Below are 22,398 nucleotides of genomic sequence, written 5' to 3' on the forward strand. Positions count from 1 at the left end.
CAAAGGTCAGAGTACAAAGAGAGATATAGATAAATACTCAGGGAACAAAAATGGTTATAGGAAGCAGTAATAAAATACCTGTTAAAAATAAAGCAGGAGTAATAAAAATAAGAATGTATAGCAATGTACAGGGCATCAGCAACAAAATTGGGGAATTAAAGGCAGTAATTAGAAGTGAGGAAATAGGTGTAACAGGGATAATGGAAATATGGCTGCAAGCAGGACGTAATTATCAGTTAAATATTGCAGACTATAACGTATTTAGAAATGATAGGGAGGGAAGGAAGGAGGGCTAGTGGGGTAGCTTTGTTAATCAGAAATGACATCATGGCAGTAGCAAGAAAGGACATAACTAACAAGAGATTGAAAGAGTCTATATAGATTGAGATGAAGGACAGGAAGGGAATCAGTCACACTATTCGGGGTATACTACAGACCACCAAATTAAGGAAAGGAAGTGGAGGCAGAAATATATAGGCAAATCTATGAAATGAGTGAAAAACGCAGAATCATAATCACGCGGGATTTCAACCACCTCCAAATAAACCGGCAGCGAGAGGGAGTGAAAGGGGAGTGCAGGAAGGAGTTTTTACAGTGTGTACAAGACTCCTTTCTGGACTAATATGCAAGAACCCCAACAAGGAAGAAAGCACTGCTGGACCTCATATTGGGAAATGAATTGGAACAGATAAGGGAATTAAGCGTGGAAGAACGTCTAAGAAGTAGTGACCACAATTTAATAAGGTTTAAGATAATGATTGATATAACATATAAAATTACAAAGACCAAAGTAATAGATTAAAAAAAAGTCAAATATGAGGGAATGAGGATGGAGCTAAGGAAGGTAAACTATTGACAGAGTTGGAACAACAGCAGGCCATATTTTTAAAAGAATTCCACAAAGAATAAACGATCAAAGAATTAGATGCCAAGAATAAACAAAAAGAGGATAAAACTGAATCTAAAGAAAAAGACATATGTAAAATGCATAAATAAAGGAGAGGATGACAAATGGGAATATAATGAGCTTAGGAAAAAGAGGTAAGAGAGACAATTAGAACAGCAAAGGGGAAATATGAAATGAAAATATCAAAGAATGTGATAAGAAATAGTGAAGTATTCTATAGGCACGCAAGTAACAAAAGGAGAATTAAGATAGTGATAGGGCCAATGAGGGATGAGCACAGAAGATGATACGGAAATGGCAGGGATACTGAACAGACACTTTGCCCCAAGATGCTAATAGAGAGGAAATGACAATAACAGAAGAAATCAAGAGGGATATTACAATAGTTAAGATAGAAAGATAGATACTGGACAAACTAACCAAACTTGAAGACAAAACCAGATGGATTGCACTTGTGGATACTCAAAGAAACTATGGAGGAGATAGCAGAGGTACCAGTATTCATATATAACAATTGAATAGAAAAAGGAAGAGTGCTAGAAGACTGGCGGACAGCAAATGTAATTCCTATCTTAATCATAGAATTATTCCAGGGAACTATAGACCAGTTAGCTTATCGGTAGTAGGGAAAATACTACAATCTTTGCTAAAAGATAACAATGTTAATTGTATCCATGTGATTTATATCAATTAGTGTTAATTGTATTCAGGTGGTGCGCATCAATTGGGAACTCTCGTGTCCATTTATAAAGAGAGCTGATTTAGGGTTGGGGTGGGCGTAATGTGGAGCTCTGTGAATAAAGGTTTGGAAGCAACTGAAGACTCGGCTCTAATATTCTATCCTTCACCACCTGGCTATCCAATTTATAACAAACAAAACATCTAGAGATGGATAATATAAAAGTCAGCATGGATTTCTAAAAGGAAGGTCATGCTTAACCAACCTTATTGAATTCTTTGAATAAGTAATAGAAAGCATAGACAAAGGCAATGCGGTGGACGTAGTATATATGGACTTTCAGAAGGCCTTCGATAAGATGCTTAGATGCAAGTGAAGTCCGAAGCCATGCAGTTTGGTGAACTGCATGAGGGTTACTTCACCAGCACCGAAGAGAAGGCGGGACAGACAGTCCTTTATAAAATTATATCTGGACATTGGGCTGAGGGGAAAATCAGCCAGGGATCCCAATCCCAATGGCTATCCAGTGAATACTGCTTATGGATGCAGGTGAGGACATAATCAGACTCAACTTTGACGTCCCTCATGATCCACCGGTCTGTCAACACTCACTGTCTAGCATCATCACTAAGAATCATAACTTGGCCTAAGTACAGGCAAACAACCGACATCAACCAAACCATCCCCCAGTGAGGCTCAACAGTTTCAGGAGAATACCGGTGCAGAGGAAGAAGAACATTACAATTGGAGCATCATCACCAGATTTGTTAGCATTTATTCCAGTGATCCCACGGCCCTCAAGATTATGCAGTGAAAGCCAGAGAAGCTACAGTTGCACTACAATATTCTGCATCAAGAAGTCTGGACACAATAGCGAAACTTACAGCTTCCCCCCCCACCCAACTCATAACATCTTACAACCTGACCTTAAAAAAATGCTCCTTACCCGTGGCTGAGTCGCCTTGCAGGTCACTTGTACGAAGGCTAGAAATGGGAGTTCCAGAGCTTCTGCTCAATCGCTGATTTCGCAGCTCATCAATGGATTGTTCTAAATTATCTCGTAGCTGCAAATTTTCAAAAGCAAAGAAAGCATTTAGCTAGAATGTCTTGTGTTGCTTTATTCAAAATATAATTTCCCCAATTGTGACAAAATTAAGGTTATGACATTCATAGTGTTACTTTACAGGAACACCACTTCTGGACCAATTAATTTATTGCCTACCTTAAGGATTTCAACCACATTATCTATGCTGTGCGGTGGCACAACACAGGGCAATGGATTTACGGAATAAAAGTAACCAGAGGAGCCATCAAAACAAAGTATAATGGATTCAGGAGACATTTAGGAAGAGAAGAGATTGAGGAATATGCCAAAAAAGGATTGATCCATCAAAAAATGCCTGAATTGTTGGATCCAAATGGGCTTTGCCAGTTCCTAGAAATTACTATCTTAACATGTAGGGTGGCACGACACAGGTTCACTCTTCATACAGAGGTCTGATCTCACCGACACTGCTGTGAGCAAATGCAGCCCCTAAAATCTTAAAATCAGTTGCAAAATATGCTGAGAACCACTACCCAATAAAATCTTTCATAATTTAAGTGGCTTTCCTACACGCAAGGTCAGAAAATTTCTTGTGCATTTTTCTTTTGTTCATTAAATATCAGTGTGAAACCAAAACAGAAAAAAAGCGTGGAGGAGAGGACAACAAAAGATTGCAAATCAAATATATTTACTAGTACACAGCAGCAGCTAATGGGTTTAGTAGATTTTTTTTTAAACCTGAAGAGATGAAAAATGCTGTCATGGAATCATAAAATCATACGGCACAGAAGGCAGCCATTCAGCCCATCGTGCCTGTGCAAACTCTTTGAAAGAGCTATCCAATTAGTCCCACTCCCATGCTCTGATATATAAAAATCACAGTCCAGCTTTAAAAACAGTTTTACAACACCAAGTTATAGTCCAACGATTTTATTTTTAATCCCACAAGCTTTCGGGGGCTTTCCCCTTCCTCAGGCAGTGTGGAAAAGACAATTTCGAATCCTTTGCATTTTAAGATCACAGAACAAAGCCTGGTGATTACTGCCCGTTGCCAAGGCAATCACAGTGAGCGGACAGAAAGGTGTCATCTAAAAGGCCACTGAATATACAACCCCCCAAAAAAAAGAGCGATAAGGAAGACAGTCAATGACCCGTTATATTAAAAACAGATAACATTTGTTCGCTGGTGGGGTTACGTGTAGTGTGACATGAACCCAAGATCCCGGTTGAGGCCGTCCTCATGGGTGCCTCAACCGGGATCTTGGGTTCATGTCACACTACACGTAACCCCACCAGCGAACAAATGTTATCTGTTTTTAATATAACGGGTCATTGACTGTCTTCCTTCTCTCTCTCTCTCTCTCTCTCTCTCTCTCTCTTTTTGGGGGGGTTTGTATATTCGGTGGCCTTTTAGGTGACACCTTTCTGTCCGCTCACTGTGATTGCCTTGGCAACAGGCAGTAATCACCAGGCTTTGTTCTGTGATCTTAAAATGCAAAGGATTCGAAATTGTCTTTTCCACACTGCCTGAGGAAGGGGAAAGCCCCCGAAAGCTTGTGGGATTAAAAATAAAATCGTTGGACTATAACTTGGTGTTGTAAAATTGTTTACAATTGTTAACCCCAGTCCATCACCGGCATCTCCACATCACAGCTTTAAAAAGGCATTTGAAAGACAAGGGGAAATAAACACGTTCCTAAAGCGAAAGGGAGCAAAAGTAGAATCTGAATGGAAGACACTAGCAGGAAATACAAAAATTCCATACAGAAGTATAATGAAGATGGGGAGGGGACAGAGGGAAAAGGGAAGGAAGCTATTGCTGCATTTTAATGATGCACAAACTGAAGTAAAAAGCAAGCAAAAACAACACCTGACCGATCTCCCCAGATGGCCTGGTGGATAAGATGCAGCATGCAGTGTGTCACTTATGCAAAGTTTCAATCTCTTGGTTGGACTTAAGCTAGCCAAACTTAGTAGTGGGGGAAGCTACAGATGGCACCTGGATTTCCACTCCAGACTACTGCCCTGAGGCCTCTGTTGGATGTCAGGTGAGGTCAACAAAGGGGTCAACTGCAATCTCTTCCCTGGACAAATAGCTTGATTATACTTTTTTTTTTACAAACAAAATAGGCTCATTTTAAAAAGCAGTCACTTGGTTTGAGTTACTGGATGGATCCCAACACCCATGGAACCATACGCCAGCGTGAGTCATGCCTTGGAGGAGTGGAGAAAGGAGGGAATTAACAAAAAAAATTGGGGAAAATGCATGCAAGATCCGAAGTGTGTGTTACAATAGCATTTACTGACAGAGCGATTGTTGCTAAGGTAAAGGCCTGTTAACTAAGTGACCAACATGAAAATCAATACTGACCTATTAGAAAACATGCTTACCGCTGTAATTTAGTGAACCATGAATTGTTTTGTGTGTGTTAATTCACTACACAAGTTTATAAATATTCTAGTAGACTTTTTCTCTTCACTGACAGTACTCTGGAAACAGTGCCTAGGGAATGAGCACGTCAGTGCAGCCTCAAGACACAAAATGCTAATGCATACACAGTACAGTTCGGGTGCACTGCAGATGCTTCCTCTCATACCCAAAGGTTCCCTTCCCCAGGCAAACCCACACTTCCTATGAATCGAAACATGACCTTATGCACAAAGTAATCTGGGTAGCGAGTTGAATGGTGAACTCCGAGCACTTTTACTATTGGGATAGGGACTGAAAATAACCCGCGTTACCACCATATACTCCAGATCACTCCGACTGATGGTGAAACACCACTTAACAGACCGCATATCTCAGGCTACATACCACAAATTACTTTTAAGGAAAATTAGGGGAGGCAAGTCAAAGCAGCAAGCAGATAAACCATAGCATTTCACTTAACTTACAAAATCTAGGTCTTGGGTGGATCCCATTCGGCCCACTGTGCCTGTTAATGCCTTTTGCTAGAGCAATACAAAATTTATCCTTACTGCCCTGATCTCTCTCCAGGGCTCCGTATCTTCCTCCACTTCAGTTTCCTACATTGCAACAGTGACAACACTTCAGGAAAAAAAAAGTACTTCATTGGCTGCAAAGCGCTTTGGGATGTCCCGATGTCGTGAAAGGCAATATATAAATGCAAATTCTTTCTTCTTCCTTTCAAACATTTATCCCCTGAAAGATACAATGGTCTCTGCCTCAACTACCACTTGTAGCAAAACATTCTATGCTCCAACAACAAATCTTGCTGGATGTTGTGGCCATGCTTTGATATTATGTTTCTACTTGGGACCAACTTCTGATAAAAAATTCAGATATTCACAGTGGGTTTTATGAGCCTCAGCTTGTGAGCTACCTGGTGATGCAGAAATTCACTGAAGAAACTTCAATGCAAGGCTCCAATGATACCCACTTTGAACACTTGTTTGTTTGCCTCTAATTGGGAAAGTTACCAGTTAATTCGCTTACCCCCTACTCAGACTTCAAAAGGCAAAGAAGTTGCCTGGCAGGATTTCCCAGTGTGATGTTTACAGCTATAGAACAGCATCTCTTATACAGTGAGCAATAAACCCACGCTAGGGGGCGAGCCAACAGTAATAATGATGGTCATCTGTTGTATTCATTAATCAATCAACCTTGTCAGGATTATACAACCCCCCCTTTAAATCAACATTTACGCTAATACAGATGGGCAGTCTTTAGCCAGCAAGGAGGACATTTTAAATTTGTTACAATACTATCAATCTACAAATTCCCATAAAGAAATATTAAACAAGAGTCTTTTACGATTCTAAACAGATCTCCAAATTGTCGGAGTGGACTTGCCTCTAAAATTCCTTTGTGCCCTCAATCTCAGTTGGGCTGTCTCAGAGATCCATTTACTTTGTTAAAAATAGTTTCGGGAGAATGGCATTCTACCCTCCACTGCTCTCCCGTTTATTTTAACTGACCGTATACCATTCTCTGTAGGCCCACAAGACACCAAACACAATTCAAGAGCCCAGTTTGCTCCACACATTTGCAACGTAATGTCATTGCAGATCAATTTCAACCTGAGCATTTTAAATTGGATAGTCTTTGACACTATTGATATCAGGACACCTAAATCAGCTCCTTGCCTTTAGTAGACCCGAAGTGGAGCCAGTGTGTCAGATGGCAGCTCACATGACCCACAGTAAAACAGATCCCCACTGGAACGACGAAGATCAGGTTGTTTATCATAAAAAGCACGTGTTTGCCTTCAGCTCAATTCTTCTAATGTAAAAACACCTTAGAAGACGTAGCAAACAAGAGAACAACAACTATGGGGGGTGGGGTAGCTAGAGTTAATTAAAGAGCAAGTTAAATGACTTCTTTCTCATGCTACGGTGGTCTTCTCACTACCAGAACAGCAGAAATATGAGACCAGATTGTTCACCCACCTGCCCTGGTGGTGGATGTTTGACACTGACCTGCAGAGAGGGGCAGAAAAAAAAGGGAGAAGTACTACTCTTATAAAAAGTGACTATCTTTCGCAAGTACCTACCTTTGCCACTGCCTCCATTTGTTCACTGGTGTAGCCTCTATACCGCCCCAGCATTCGGTCAACACTCGTTAGGTCTCGACTGGTATCCTGAAATGAATTCAACTTCAAACATCAGAAAGTACTGAACTCCTCAAACAGAAATGGAGTCACTGCCGAAGCTGGCCCCAATCATTTAAAATCGATAAAAACTTTACTTTAAAATAGCAATCTCTTTATCGGTGTCATTAGAGAATACCATCGAAGCAAGACACATCTCCAATCTGTCACAGCGAATTCCTCACCGTGCAAACACTTAATCCCAGTTGGGCTGTCTCAGAGGCGCTTAAATTGGTTAGCTCAAATTCTTTACAAGATTTTAAACAAGGTAATCATGTAACAGCTGCTTATTACAGTAAAGTCTGTTACATACAGAGACATCAACAAGGAAATTATAAAAGCATTAGCACAATGAAGGAATCAGATTCCCAACTACATCCGAAGCTCTCAATACCCCTGTGGGAAGAAAACCTCGTAATGCGAATTTCATTACTCTCGCCTTGTACTCAATTTCTCTCAGATCACTGATCATTCATCTAAGGCAACAGCTTCACTCTTATAGACCTATTCTGAGATCACCAGCATGCCGTGACACCATTTGACATCCCTTCAACATCACTAGCTCAATTTCTGAAACTGTCATCATAAACTTTTTTTAAAAATTTCAGTTATCTACAAATGGTCCTGCATTTAAATTAATATACATTTGATTTACATTTTTAACCTTTTGGGATCTCAGACACATCATAGAAAGGCCTTGCTGAAGATAGACACATTTACCCATACAGCATAATATAACAGACATTGTCTGCAGCTGTCAAATGTGCTAAGGGCCGGCATCACAGGACAGAGCTTTAAATAACCAATTTTAGATAATGAGGTTTCCCCTCAAGAGTTTCCTTTGCATTTTTAATTTTCTGGCAAGCACTATTGAAAACACATTTCTAAATTCAACACGATACCTGTAAAGTGCTTGCTAATGTGTCAATTTTGTCAGTGACACGTCCAACATTGTGCATTCTGCCCCTTCCCTTCAGTGGCCCTCGCCGTCTGGAAAAGTTGTGACTGCGCGCATCTGAGTCACTTGACGAGTCCGCCATAAGTATGCTGCAGCCTACAAAAAGAGAGACTTGGTTAGAAAATGGGTAAAGTGAGATGACTATCACACCATTGCACAAAATGCAAGAACAATTCTCATGCACAGAAGAGAATGGTGTTGAAAAACTTAACTGGACCAGCCATTAAAAATACCGTGGCTACAAGAGCAGGTCAGAGGCTAGGTATTCTGTGGTGAGTGACGCACCTCCTGACTCCCCAAAGCCTTTCCACCATCTACAAGGCACAAGTCAAGAATGTGATGGAATACTCGCTACTTGCCTGGGTGAGTGCAGCTCCAACACAAGAAGCTCGACACCATCCAGGACAAAGCAACCCACTTGATTGGCACCCCACCTTAAACATTCACTCCCTCCACTACCAGCGCACCGTGGCTAGAGTGTGTACCATCTACAGGATGCACTGCAGCAACTTGCCAAGGCTTCTTCGACAGCACCTCCCAAACCCACAACCTCTACCACCTAGAAGGACAAGGGCAGCAGGCACATGGGACCACCACCACCACCTGAAAGTACCCCAAGTCTCACACCATCCTGACTTGAAAATATATCGTCGGTACTTCATAGTCACTGGGTCAAAATCTTGGAACTCCCAACGTACAGCACTGTGGGTATATCTTCACCACATGGACAGCAGGGTTCAAGAAGGTGGCTCACCACCACCTTCTCAAGGACAATTAGGGATGGACAATAAATGCTGGCATTGCCAGTGACACCCACATCACATGAATGAAATAAAAAATAATTTATCAGGGCCACTAAATTAGAGCGATCAATCAAGTTATTACACAGTACTTGTGTTAGTGGTACTTTCAGGTTAAATTCCATGATTATGTACAGATTTGCTTGAAAAGGTATAAATCATTGGCTTTAATTACTATATGTTCATTTAAATAATTAATTTTATCACTAACATTTTTTTCTTTTTAAAAAAAGTAGCCCACGATACCGAGAAAATTGGTACAGAAGATGTTACAGGTTGAAGGTAGGTATGTGTGTAGGAGCACAGGAAAGGAGGCCATTCTGCCCCTCGAGCCTATTCCACCATTCAATTAGATCATAGCTGATCTGCATCTTAACTCCATCTACCTGCCTTTTGTAACTCTTATTACCCTTGCGTAACAAAAATCTATCAACCTCAGTTTTGAAATTTTCAATTGACCTCCCTTTTTAAGGGAGTTCCATATTTCCACTACCCTTGGTGTGAAGAAGTGCTTCCTGACACCCTTGAACTGCCTAGTTCAAATTTTAAGGTAATGCAACCTTGTTCTGGACTCCCCCATCAAGAGAAATAATTTCTATCTATCTATCCTATCAAATCCTTTAATCATCTTTAAAAAAGTGTAGTACCACCGGGTAGTTGGGGAGGGAGAAGCAAGGATAACGGTGGATGGGAGCACTGGGAAAGGGATAGTTTTGGGATGTAGGACAATGGATGGCAGTGGTGAGAACATTTGGGAGGAGAGGGTGCTGGGAGGGAGATCCTGCAGAGCAGGAACAATGGGAAGGGGCTGTAGGCTGTCACTGAGAAAAAAATGTTTTCTAGGGGTTTTGTCAGGGTAGGTTGTCAATTGGTGGAGGGGGAAAAGACAAGGATTCTTGGGGCGGTGCAAAAGCAGCAAGAACCAGTAGGAGGAAACAGGGACGAGGGATAAGTAAACATGGAAAGCAGTTCCCCAGCACTAAGCAGGGGAAATCTGAGTTATTTAAACTGCCTATTTAAAATAATGTGGAGATGCCGGTGATGGACTGGGGTTGACAATTGTAAACAATTTTACAACACCAAGTTATAGTCCAACAATTTTTATTTGAAATCTACAAGCTTTCAGAGGCTTCCTTCCTCAGGTAAATTTACCTGAGGAAGGAAGCCTCCGAAAGCTTGTAGATTACAATTATTTAAAATAACACAGGCTTCCCATTACAGTGCTGGAGAAGGAGGTTTGGGAATCCATCTGTTGAGAAAAGCCATATCACTAATCGTGGCCAGGAACCGTCTTAAGTTGCTTAAGCATTTTTAGAGCTGTGAGAAATACTTAGCCAACTTAAAGCTGATTCCTAGATGCAGCTGAGATCAAGCAGTCAGGATGACAGCAGAGTTGCAGCGCAGGAAAGTGAAGAGAAGGAGTGGCAGTAGAGGCGACGGGGACTGGCACGAGGACAGACTGGAGTAGGTCTCAGGTGGTGGCACTGTGGATCACAGCAGTTTTTGTCTCAGACTTCCTGCTTTTTATTTCTAAAAGGCAGGTCATGCTTCAAAGTCAAGGAATTCTCTGGAGAAATGGCAGATAGCTTCCTAAGGTGCAACAGTGCTCCTCCTAGCTCCACAAAAATTCTGGGGCCTGTGTTCAAACCCCCCCCCCCACCTCCTAGTTCCAGGATTTCCCCCGCTCAGCCTGACCTGCTGGCCTGCCGATTTCTCACAATCCCACAACCTGTGAGCAGCAGCAGCCCATTTCTACTATTTTAATAGCCAAATTTCAAGGCATAGGTTATGCAGATATAGGGCCAACCTAGTCGTTGAGATATTTTAGAACATACAAGATGCCATTTTTTTTGTCCTACCTGTGCTTAACTAGCACAACAATTGAAATAATTACAGTAGGAGGGCTTGGGTTGCTACCAAGCACAATGTCTTGATTGGTAGCACAATGTCTAATCATGGTAACCTCTGTTTTTAAAATAAGTATGTCAAGTGGATCATCTAGATTAAGTGCATTAGAAATACTGAACTAGGTCGAAGCACACACACACGTCGTCTGATACGCAGTAGTGTCAAAGTCCTCGAACTCTGCCTTAACTACTCAAAACAGAAGAAACACTTTATGCAATTTTCCTATATCTCTGCACACCGCATAAAGTTGTCACAATTATCTAAAACATACATAGGGATAAAAGTTCTCATACACAGTGCCACAAAAGGGAGGACTCAGCTAAGGTTTAATGAACAAAATGCCTTTAATAAATAATCACGAAGATAAACACCAATTTATACTAAAGGCACTATATAAATGCAAGCAGTTGGTGGTGGTGGTATCATTTCACCTTTACAACTTAAATACTTAAAGGCAACCTGAAAAGTATCTTAATCATTGCTTTTCTTTCTTTACAGTCTCAAAGTCTTTGAGTCTTATACAACACATTTTACATCATATAGGTGAGCCCGTTATTTGATAAAGTACTACTACTAATCCCAGTGATCGTCCTCCCCTTGAGGTCTTCTTTAAACTATATTTGATTTACAATCCAGACACTTTTTACTCAGCTGACCAATAAGATGGCCAACTTCTCTCACTTAAGGGCAATGCTTAATGTCTAACTTTGCAATATTTTCCTCAGTCTTCCTAGTCCAATTCTTAGTTAAGTGCTCAAGTCAGTGCAGCCACTTGTGGCCCACTTTCCCTTTAATCAGTGCCCTTGGCAGACTTGCTGCTCTACACACCTCTGGGCCCCGTGGGCTATGGAGTGTTGACCAAATTGGGATTAAATGCTATATCCTTTACTTTTCTTGCTTTCCAGCTGAAGAAAGAAGGGCATGTTCTTACAACATATAGGTACCCAATCATTCCTGAAGCTGATGAAAGGGCTTTATTAAAACAGCACCTTTTAATAAAACTATTATTCCTTTTCTCCCTTCTGGGACATGGCTGGCCTCCACATACAACTGCCCACAGCTGTACAATTGAAATCAGGAGCTCAGTGTGTGGCAATTGCAGATGCAGAACAATCACCATCATTCCATAGTGCACCATGTTGGAACATATCTCAAGTAAGACATGGATAATGACTGTGGCCCTTAAAGTTGCAATGCTGCAAGTTTTTGATTTTCTTAGTTTGTTTCAATACAACTCTTTGGTGTAACTAGGTTTGATTAGTTTCCAGTCTCATTGGCCTTATAATGTGTTCATTCTGTCTGAAATAATTGCTGTGATTTAGTTTATTCATTTAATCTTTCCTCTTCATGCACTGCTCTCTCCTACACACTTCTGTAATTTCAGTGGACCCTTTTCTTTTAGTTTCACTCTAATCTATAAATATGCCTTGTTTTTACTTTTCTGCATACATAAAACAAATCAGTGAGAGATATAACAGCTAATAAAATCAAAAATGACACAGGCTCACTTTTAACCTATTTTAAATCAGGTTTAAGGTACATAGGCCGCCTCCCAGCACTTGGGTACATGGTTAAACTTCAGTGCAGAGTCAAACCTGGTTTAAAAAGTGCTCAGAGATCACCTCGGTAGGCACATTATATACTTACTACCAGGTCCTTTATAAAGCTTTGGTAAAGGAAGAGGTGCTCCAGCCAACATTCTTAGAAAAAAAATAAGTCACTGGCCAGAGAGTTGAACACAAGAATGTTCTAAGAACATAAGAAATAGGAGCAGGAATAGGCCATTCGGCCCCTCGAGCCTGCTCTGCCATTCAATAAGATCATGGCTGATCTTCAACCTCAACTCTACTTTCCCACCTGATCCCCATACCCTTTGATTCTCTGAGTCCAAAAATCTATCGATCTCAATCTTGCATATATTCAACGACTGAGCATCCACTCTGGGGTAGAGAATTCCAAAGATTCACAACCCTTTGAGTGAAGAAATTCCTTCTCGTCTCAGTCCTAAGTGGCCAACCCCTTATCCTGAGACTATGCCCCCTAGTTCTAGACTCTCCAGCCAGGAGAAACAGCCTCTCAGCATCTACCGTCAAGCCCTCTAAGAATTTTATACCTTTCAATGAGATCACCTCTCATTCTTCTAAACTCCAGAGACTATAAGCCCATTCTACTCGATCTCTCCTCACAGGACAAAGCTGTCACCCCAGAAATCAATCTAGTGAACATTTGTTGCACCGCCTCTAAGGCAAGTATATCCTTCCTTAGGTAAGGAGACCAAAACTGTACATAGTACTCCAGGTGTGGTCTCTCCAAAGCCCTGTATAATTGTAGCAAGACTTCCTTACTCTTGTACTCCAACCCCATTGCAATAAAGGCCAACATACCCTTCGCCTTCCTAATTGGTTGCTGTACCTGCATGTTAACTTTCTGTGTTTCGTAGACAATGATACCCAAATCCCTCTGAACACCAACAGTTAATAGTTTCTCACCATTTAAAAAATCTGTTTTTCTATTCTTCCTACCAAAGTGAATAACCTCACATTCCCCCATATTATACTCCATCTTCCACCTTCTTGCCCACTCACTTAACCTGTCTCTATCCCTTTGCAGACTCCGTGTCCTCTTCACAGCTTACTTTCCCACCTAGCTTTGTATTGTCAGCAAACTTGGATACATTACACTCAGTCCCTTCATCTCAGTCATTGATATAGATTGTAAATAGCTGAGGCCCAACACTGATCCTTGCAGCACCCCACTAGTTAGTCTGCCAACCTGAAAATGACCCATTTATTCATACTCTGTTTTCTGCCCATTAACCAATCCTCTATCCATGCTAATATATTACCCCAACACCATGAGCCCTTATCTTGTGTAACAACCTTTTACGTGGCACCTTATCAAATGCCTTTAGAAAATCCAAAATATACTACATCAACTGGTTCTCCTTTATCTGCTAGTTACACCCTCAAAAACATCTAATAGCACGATTTCCCTTTCATAAAACCATGATGATTCTGCCTAATCATATTATGATATTCTAAGTGCGCCGTTACCACTTCCTTAATAATGGATTCCAGTATTTTCCTGACGACTGATGTCAGGCTAACTGACCTGTAGTTCCCTGTTTTCTCTCTCCCTCTTTTCTTGAATAGCGGTGTTATATTTGCTACCTTCCAATCCACTGGGACCGTTCTAGAATCTAGGGAATTTTGGAAGATCACAACCAATGCATCCACTATCTCTGCAGCCACCTTTTTTAGAACCCTAGGATGTAGGCCATCAGGTCTAGGGGATTACTTTAAGTTCCTCACTCTCATTAGACCCTTGGTTCCCCATTATTTCTGGTATGTTTTTATGCCTCCTACTGTCAAGACAGGTACAAAATATCTTAACGTATCTGCCATTTCCTTATTCCCCATTATAATTTCTCCTGTCTCAGCCTCTAAAGGGGCCCATGTTTGCTTTCGCTGCTCTCTTCCTTTTTACATACTTGTAGAAGCTCTTAATCTATTTTTATATTTCTTGCTAGTTTACTCTCATTCTATTTTCTCCCTTTATCATTCTTTTCGTCATCCTTTGCTGGTTTCTAAAACTCTCCCAATCCTCAGTCTTACTACTCTTCTTGGCAACATTATAAGCCTCTTCTTTTAATCTAATACGATCTTTAATTTCTTTAGTTAGCCAAGGATGGATCACTTTTCCCCTGGAGTTTTTATTTTTCAATGGAATGTATGTTCGTTGAGAATTATGAAATATTTCTTTCAATGTTTGCCATTGCTTTTCTACTGTCATACCTTTTAATCTAATTTCCCAATCTACCTTAGCCAACTCATCCCTCAAGCCTATGTAATTGGCTTTAAGTTTAAGACACTAGTTTCTGACTTAAGTATGTTACTCTCAAACTTAATGTGAAATTCTATCATATTATGATCACTCTTCCCCAGAGGATCCCTTAATATGAGATTACTAATTAACTCTGCCTCATTACACAAAACAAGATCTAAACCGACATTGTTCTAGGAAACTGTCGTCTCGAATGAACATCGCCTACACAGATATTGAACACAATAGTATGCAAGACAGACAGATTCTTTTCAGTAGGGATGTGTTGCCTCTGGTTATTGTCACAGAAATCATAGTGAACAAATTACTATTTCAAAAAATAAAAAAAATTGGTAATCCACATTATAATCTCTGCCGGTAGACACATAGGATCACAGTAATGCAAATTGCTGGAAAACACTATAGGGACACAGATAATCCCAACACAACCAACATCTCCTGCAATACTAAAGAAAAGTGGCAGTCATACAAACACAGCAAAACCAGATCTTAATTTAAATAATACAACATCCAATTACTCACAGCCCTACTGAACAGGAAGGTTATTTCAATGCTCCGTATGTACAGTTAACCATTGGACTATGCGAGTGAACATTGAAGACATGACTATGTATTTTTCTCATTAATCGCTGAATCTTACAATTATAGGACAGCAGTTAAAAATCAATCAATATAGGCACCAAGAACGACAGCAGCTCTCAGCTCGATCAACTTACTGCAAAAAAAACCATCCCCACAAATTGTTTTTAAAAAAAGTACTTTCTTCTGTGATTTCAGGGTATGACCTCAACTCGGTTCAAATTGTTAGATTATATAAACCCTGACAAGATTTCAAGATTGTTGCCTTATGGTCATTTTCAACTATCGTTACTTATTATATGCACACCCATCCACACAGCAGTTCCAATTAATCCCATTTGATAATCACAATCCATTGCCGTACAAAATGGATATGATGCATTAGTATCGTAACTGGAAACAACATTTCCACCTCAAACTGCTGCAGTTCTGGGTACCACACTTTAGGAAGGATGTCAACGCCTACAGGAGGGTGCAGAGGAGATTTAATAGAATGGTACCAGGGATGAGGGACTTTAGTTATGCGGAAGTCTAGAGAAACTTACATTGAACTCCTTAGAGCAGAGAAGGTTAAGGGGAGGTTTAATCAAGGCGTTCAAAATTATGAAAGGTTTTGATAGAGTAGATAGAGAGAAACTGTTTCCACTAGCAGGAAGGCACATATTTAAGATAATTGATAAGAGAACCAGAGGGGAGATGAGGAGAAATGCTTCTACGAAGAGAGCTGTTATGATCTGGAATGCACTGCCTGAAAGGATGGTGGAAGCAGATTCAATAATAACTTTCAAACGGGAATTGGATAAATACTTGAAAAGGAAAAAATTGCAGGGCAACGAGGAAAGAGCAGGGGCGTGGATAGCTCTTTCCGAGAGCTGGTTTAGGCACGACGGACGGAACGGCCGCCTCCTGTGCTCGACGATTCTATGATTCTAACCTAGATAGACTGGAGAGCTTGGCTGACGAGTGGCACTCGTCATTTAATGTGGACAAATGCAAAGGAAAAGGATAACGAACAGTAGCAATGCAAGCTAAATGGTATTATTCTACAAGACACAAGGGATGGATTTAGGTATACTGGAGGATAAATCTTTGCTGCAGCACAGTGTGCAGCAGCTGTAAAGACAGCAAACATGACCTTGGGCTGTATAGCTGGAGATGTAAAGACAGCAAACATGACCTTGGGCTGTATAGCTGGAGAAAGAGAGCACAAATCTCAGGAAGTGATTCTGAGCTTGTACACAGTGTTAGTCTTGCCCCCACCTGGAGCATTCTTTATGTGAACGACATATAGGTATGGGAGAGAATGCAATAACTAAATGTATAGCGGGAGTTAGGCACCTGATTTAGAAGCAGAGGCTGCAGAAGCTGGGAATATTTACTCTAAAGAGAAGGCTCAAGGGTGATCTTTACCTAGAATGTACAGCACAGAAACAAGCCATTCAGTCCAACTGGTCTATGCCGGCGTTTATGCTCCACACAAGCCTCCTCACACCTCTCTTCATCTAACCCTATCAACAACCTTCTATTCCTTTCTCCCTCATGTGCTTATCTAGCTTCCTCTTATGATATTTGCCTCAACTACTCCTTGTGGTAGTGAGTTCCACATTATCATCACTCCTTGGGTCAAGAAGTTTCTTCTGAATTCCCTATTTGATTTATTGGTGACTAGAATCTTGAAAACTTCTACAAGATAAAGGCATAAGACGTCAATATGTTTAACAGAGTCACAGATTCAACAAGAGGGTGTAAACCTTAAATTCAGAAGAGGGAGGGTGAAAATACAGTTTAGATTTAACTTCTTTCACAGTAGGTTGTAAATGTATGAATGAGGCAGATTATCTTAGCAAATCCAAGAGAGCTGGATAAATACCAGGAGAAAAATTTGAGGGGGGGGCAAGACAAGTATTGTGGTATATATTTCCTAGACATTGGGACCATCCAAATGGACCTCACTGGTCGTTTCCGGTCCTGTATATTCCAATATTGGACAACAGCCTTGTGACAACACTGTTACATTCATCTTGAGTAAACGACACATGATATTGAGCAAGAGAAAAAAAATAGCAAAATTTGCATAAACAAAATTTGTATCAACTATTTCATGGTAATGCTTAAATACCCAGTTTATTGCACAAATAATTGCTCACTCATGACTGTTACTTCAGATCCAATAGATCTTCCTCATTCATGGGATAAAATGCTGCTATTCCCCTTTGTGTATTCACAAATTCACAGAGAGATGCACAGAAAGTTTAATGGATTTAATTGGTATATCTTCTAAATGTTCTTTTCTGCCCAAATAAGACAGCAGCACAGAAGTTACAGCACACAAGTAAGCCATTTATCCCATTACACCTGTGCTAGCCCTTCAAGCTGGAGCTACCGTGTTGAATCCCTGCCCATTCCTTACCTATTCATTACAAATACTTATATCCAATTCTCTGCTTCAAAGCCCACGCAACGAGGCCCACTGCTCTAATAACCCTCTGTGTGGAAAATAACTAACTTTTTTTCTCCCAGTGATAACCTTCAGTTTATGCCCCCTTGTTTTTGATTTCCCAACAACTGGAAATAATCTATTATTTACCCTATCAAAATCTTTCATAATTTTGCAAACACCTGTTAGATCCCCCTTTAACTTTGTTTCATCAGGTGGAAAAAGTCCCAAATTTTCAAGCCTTTCTTCATAACTATAACCCCTCAGCCCTGGACAATTTTCACTTTAATGTTTCCATAGCTCTAAATTCCTACCTATTATTCTGCATCCTGAACTGCATGCAACACTCCACTAGAGAGAGCTGGGCACGTCGTCAGGACCAACAGCAAGTAAAACCACCCTTCGAGGTGCGGTTGTTTGCCACGCAGAGGTGCTACCTTTAGGGCTCACTCCACATACCCCTCCTCTTCCCACTCCATCACTCCTGAAAAAGTTACAGCCAAGAATATTTTAGTTCCCAGTCCAACTTCGGCTGAAACCAAGTTTGGATCAAGACTACAGCATCATATCTCTCCATACCTTCTCAAGGACAATTAGGGGTGGGCAATAAATGCTGGCCTCGCCAGCGACGCCCACATCCCATGAACGAATAATAAAAAAACACTGATTAGTGACTAGTTGCAGATTTTGTTCTTAATGCTTTGTGTATTCACAAATAAAGACTCAACTTTGACCCATTAATACTCCTCAGTAACCTTTTTTCCTATTCTTTCCTTCACCATCCTTCTTCTTAAACTCTTCCATCTTCCTTAAGGTACACCTGTCCATGTGATCTCCTGGACTAGTTTCAATCGGGGGGGGGGGGGGGGAAGAGGGGAAGAAAGAAGAGGGGGGGGAGGGGAAGTAAGAGGGGGGGGGGGGGAGGGAAGAAAGGGGGGAGGGGAAGAAAGGGGGGGGGGGGGAGGGGAAGAAAGAGGGGGGGGGGAGGGGAAGAAAGAGGGGGGGGGAGGGGAAGAAAGGGGGGGGGGAGGGGAAGAAAGAGGGGGGGGAGGGGAAGAAAGAGGGGGGGGAGGGAAGAAAGAGGGGGGGGGAGGGGAAGAAAGAGGGGGGGGGGAGGGGAAGAAAGAGGGGGGGAGGGGAAGAAAGAGGGGGGGAGGGGAAGAAAGAGGGGGGGGGAGGGGAAGAAAGGGGGGGGGGGAGGGGAAGAAAGGGGGGGGGAGGGAAGAAAGGGGGGGGAGGGGAAGAAGGGGGGGGGGAGGGGAAGAAAGGGGGGGGGAGGGGAAGAAAGGGGGGGGGAGGGGAAGAAAGGGGGGGGGAGGGGAAGAAAGGGGGGGGGAGGGGAAGAAAGGGGGGGGGAGGGGAAGAAAGGGGGGGGGGAGGGAAGAAAGGGGGGGGAGGGGAAGAAAGGGGGGAGGGGAAGAAAGGGGGGGGAGGGGAAGAAAGAGGGGGGAGGGGAAGAAAGAGGGGGGAGGGGAAGAAAGAGGGGGGGGAGGGGAAGAAAGAGGGGGGGGAGGGGAAGAAAGAGGGGGGAGGGGAAGAAAGAGGGGGGGGGGGAGGGGAAGAAAGAGGGGGGGGGAGGGAAGAAAGAGGGGGGGGAGGGAAGAAAGAGGGGGGGGGAGGGGAAGAAAGAGGGGGGGAGGGGAAGAAAGAGGGGGGGAGGGGAAGAAAGAGGGGGGGGAGGGGAAGAAAGAGGGGGGGAGGGGAAGAAAGAGGGGGGGGAGGGGAAGAAAGAGGGGGGGGAGGGGAAGAAAGAGGGGGGGGAGGGAAGAAAGAGGGGGGGGAGGGGAAGAAAGAGGGGGGGGAGGGGAAGAAAGAGGGGGGGGGAGGGGAAGAAAGAGGGGGGGGGAGGGGAAGAAAGAGGGGGGGGAGGGGAAGAAAGAGGGGGGGGGAGGGGAAGAAAGAGGGGGGGGAGGGGAAGAAAGAGGGGGGGGAGGGGAAGAAAGAGGGGGGGGAGGGGAAGAAAGAGGGGGGAGGGGAAGAAAGAGGGGGGAGGGGAAGAAAGAGGGGGGAGGGAAGAAAGAGGGGGGAGGGGAAGAAAGAGGGGGGAGGGGAAGAAAGAGGGGGGAGGGGAAGAAAGAGGGGGAGGGGAAGAAAGAGGGGGGAGGGGAAGAAAGAGGGGGGAGGGGAAGAAAGAGGGGGGAGGGGAAGAAAGAGGGGGGAGGGGAAGAAAGAGGGGGGAGGGGGAGGGAAGAAAGAGGGGGAGGGGAAGAAAGAGGGGGGAGGGGAAGAAAGAGGGGGAGGGGAAGAAAGAGGGGGGAGGGGAAGAAAGAGGGGGGAGGGGAAGAAAGAGGGGGGAGGGGAAGAAAGAGGGGGAGGGGAAGAAAGAGGGGGGAGGGGAAGAAAGAGGGGGGAGGGAAGAAAGAGGGGGAGGGGAAGAAAGAGGGGGGAGGGGAAGAAAGAGGGGGGAGGGGAAGAAAGAGGGGGAGGGGAAGAAAGAGGGGGGAGGGGAAGAAAGAGGGGGAGGGGAAGAAAGAGGGGGAGGGGAAGAAAGAGGGGAGGGGAAGAAAGAGGGGGAGGGGAAGAAAGAGGGGGAGGGAAGAAAGAGGGGGAGGGGAAGAAAGAGGGGGAGGGGAAGAAAGAGGGGGGAGGGGAAGAAAGAGGGGGGGGGGGAAGAGAAAGAGGGGGGGGGGAGAGAAGAGGGGGGGGGAGAGAAAGAGGGGGGGGGGAGAGAAAGAGGGGGGGGGGAGAAGGGGGGGGGGGGAGAGAAAGAGGGGGGGGGGGGAGAGAAGAGGGGGGGGGGAGAGAAAGAGGGGGGGGGGGGGGGGGGAGAGAAAGAGGGGGGGGGGAGAGAAGAGGGGGGGGGAGAGAAGAGTGGGGGGGGGGAGAGAAGAGGGGGGGGGGAGAGAAAGAGTGGGGGGGGGAGAGAAAGAGTGGGGGGGGGGAGAGAAGAGTGGGGGGGGGGGAGTGAAAGAGTGGGGGGGGGGAGAGAAAGAGTGGGGGGGGAGAGAAGGGTGGGGGGGGAGAGAAAGAGTGGGGGGGGAGAGAAAGAGTGGGGGGGGGGGAGAGAAAGAGTGGGGGGGTGAGAGAATGAGTGGGGGGGAGGAGAAAGAGTGGGGGGGAGAGAAAGAGTGGGGGGGGAGAGAAAGAGTGGGGGGGGAGAGAAAGAGTGGGGGGGGGGGGAGAGAAAGAGTGGGGGGGGAGAGAAAGAGTGGGGGGGAGAGAAAGAGTGGGGGGGAGAGAAAGAGTGGGGGGGGAGAGAAAGAGTGGGGGGGGGAGAGAAGAGTGGGGGGGGAGAGAAAGAGTGGGGGGGGGAGAGAAAGAGTGGGGGGGGGGAGAGAAAGAGTGGGGGGGGGAGAGAAAGAGTGGGGGGGGGGAGAGAAGAGTGGGGGGGGGAGAGAAGAGTGGGGGGGAGAGAAAGGTGGGGGGGGGAGAGAAGAGTGGGGGGGGGAGAGAAAGAGTGGGGGGGGGGGAGAGAAAGAGTGGGGGGGGGGAGAGAAAGAGTGGGGGGGGGGGAGAGATAGAGTGGGGGGGGGGGAGAGAAGAGTGGGGGGGGGGGAGAGAAAGAGTGGGGGGGGGGGGAGGAGAAAGAGTGGGGGGGGGGGAGAGAAAGGTGGGGGGGGGGGAGAGAAAGAGTGGGGGGGGGGGGAGAGAAAGAGTGGGGGGGGGGGAGAGAAAGAGTGGGGGGGGGGGGAGAGAAAGAGTGGGGGGGGGGAGAGAAAGAGTGGGGGGGGGAGAGAAGAGTGGGGGGGGGGGGAGAGAAGAGTGGGGGGGGGGGAGAGAAAGAGTGGGGGGGGGGGGAGAGAAAGAGTGGTGGGGGGGGAGAGAAAGAGTGGGGGGGGGGGAGAGAAAGAGGTGGGGGGGGGGGAGAGAAGAGTGGGGGGGGGGAGAGAAGAGTGGGGGGGGGGGGGAGAGAAGAGTGGGGGGGGGGGAAGAAAGAGTGGGGGGGGGGGAGAAGAGTGGGGGGGGGGGAAGAAAGAGTGGGGGGGGGGGAGAGAAAGTGGGGGGGGGGAGAGTAAGTGGGGGGGGGGGAGAGAAAGAGGGGGGGGGGAGTGAAAGAGGGGGGGGGGGGGAGAGAAAGAGGGGGGGGGGGTGGAGGAAGAGTGGGGGGGGGAGAGAGTGGGGGGGGGGAGAGAAGAGGGGGGGGGGGTGAGAAGAGGGGGGGGGGGGTGAGAAAGAGGGGGGGGGGGGAGAAAGAGGGGGGGGGAGGGAGAGAAAGAGGGGGGGGGGGGAGAGAAGAGGGGGGGGGGAGTGTTAGAGGGGGGGGGGGGAGAGAAAGAGGGGGGGGGGAGTAAGTGGGGGGGGGGGAGAGTATGAGGGGGGGGGGAGAGATGAGGGGGGGGGAGAGTAAGAGGGGGGGGGGGAGGAGTAGTGGGGGGGGGGAAGAAGTGGGGGGGGGGAGAGATAGAGGGGGGGGGGGAAGAAAGAGGGGGGGGGGGAGAGATTGGGGGGGGGGAGTGAAAGAGGGGGGGGGGATGAGATTGAGGGGGGGGGGAGGAAGAGGGGGGAGGGGGAAGAAAGAGGGGGGAGGGAAGAAAGAGGTGGGGAGGGGATGAAGAAAGAGGGGGAGGGGAGAAAGAGGGGTAGGGAAGATAGAGGGGGAGGGGAAGAAAGAGGGGGGAAGGGGAAGAAAGAGGGGGGAGGGGGAAGAAAGAGGGGGGAGGGAAGAAAGAGGGGGAGGGAAGAAAGGGGGGA

At 45.1% G+C, this 22,398-nt stretch overlaps 1 protein-coding gene across 5 annotated transcripts in view; it reads right to left on the reverse strand.

Annotated features, from left to right (window-relative positions):
- The window catches only part of LOC137326706 (centrosomal protein of 128 kDa-like), a 359,621-nt gene that overhangs the window by 336,063 nt on the left and 1,160 nt on the right, over nt 1–22,398 (reverse strand). For all 5 annotated transcript variants that reach the window (XM_067992037.1, XM_067992041.1, XM_067992038.1 and 2 more), the window contains exons 2-4: nt 8,144–8,295; nt 7,146–7,232; nt 2,533–2,650 (exon numbers count right to left, since the gene is read on the reverse strand). In XM_067992037.1, the coding sequence (XP_067848138.1) occupies nt 2,533–2,650; nt 7,146–7,232; nt 8,144–8,281 (343 nt within the window). In that variant the 5' untranslated portion in view covers nt 8,282–8,295. The remainder of the gene's footprint in view (nt 1–2,532; nt 2,651–7,145; nt 7,233–8,143; nt 8,296–22,398) is intronic.

This window comes from Heptranchias perlo, chromosome 10 (genome assembly GCF_035084215.1).
Source record: "Heptranchias perlo isolate sHepPer1 chromosome 10, sHepPer1.hap1, whole genome shotgun sequence".
NCBI classification, from domain to species: domain Eukaryota; kingdom Metazoa; phylum Chordata; class Chondrichthyes; order Hexanchiformes; family Hexanchidae; genus Heptranchias; species Heptranchias perlo.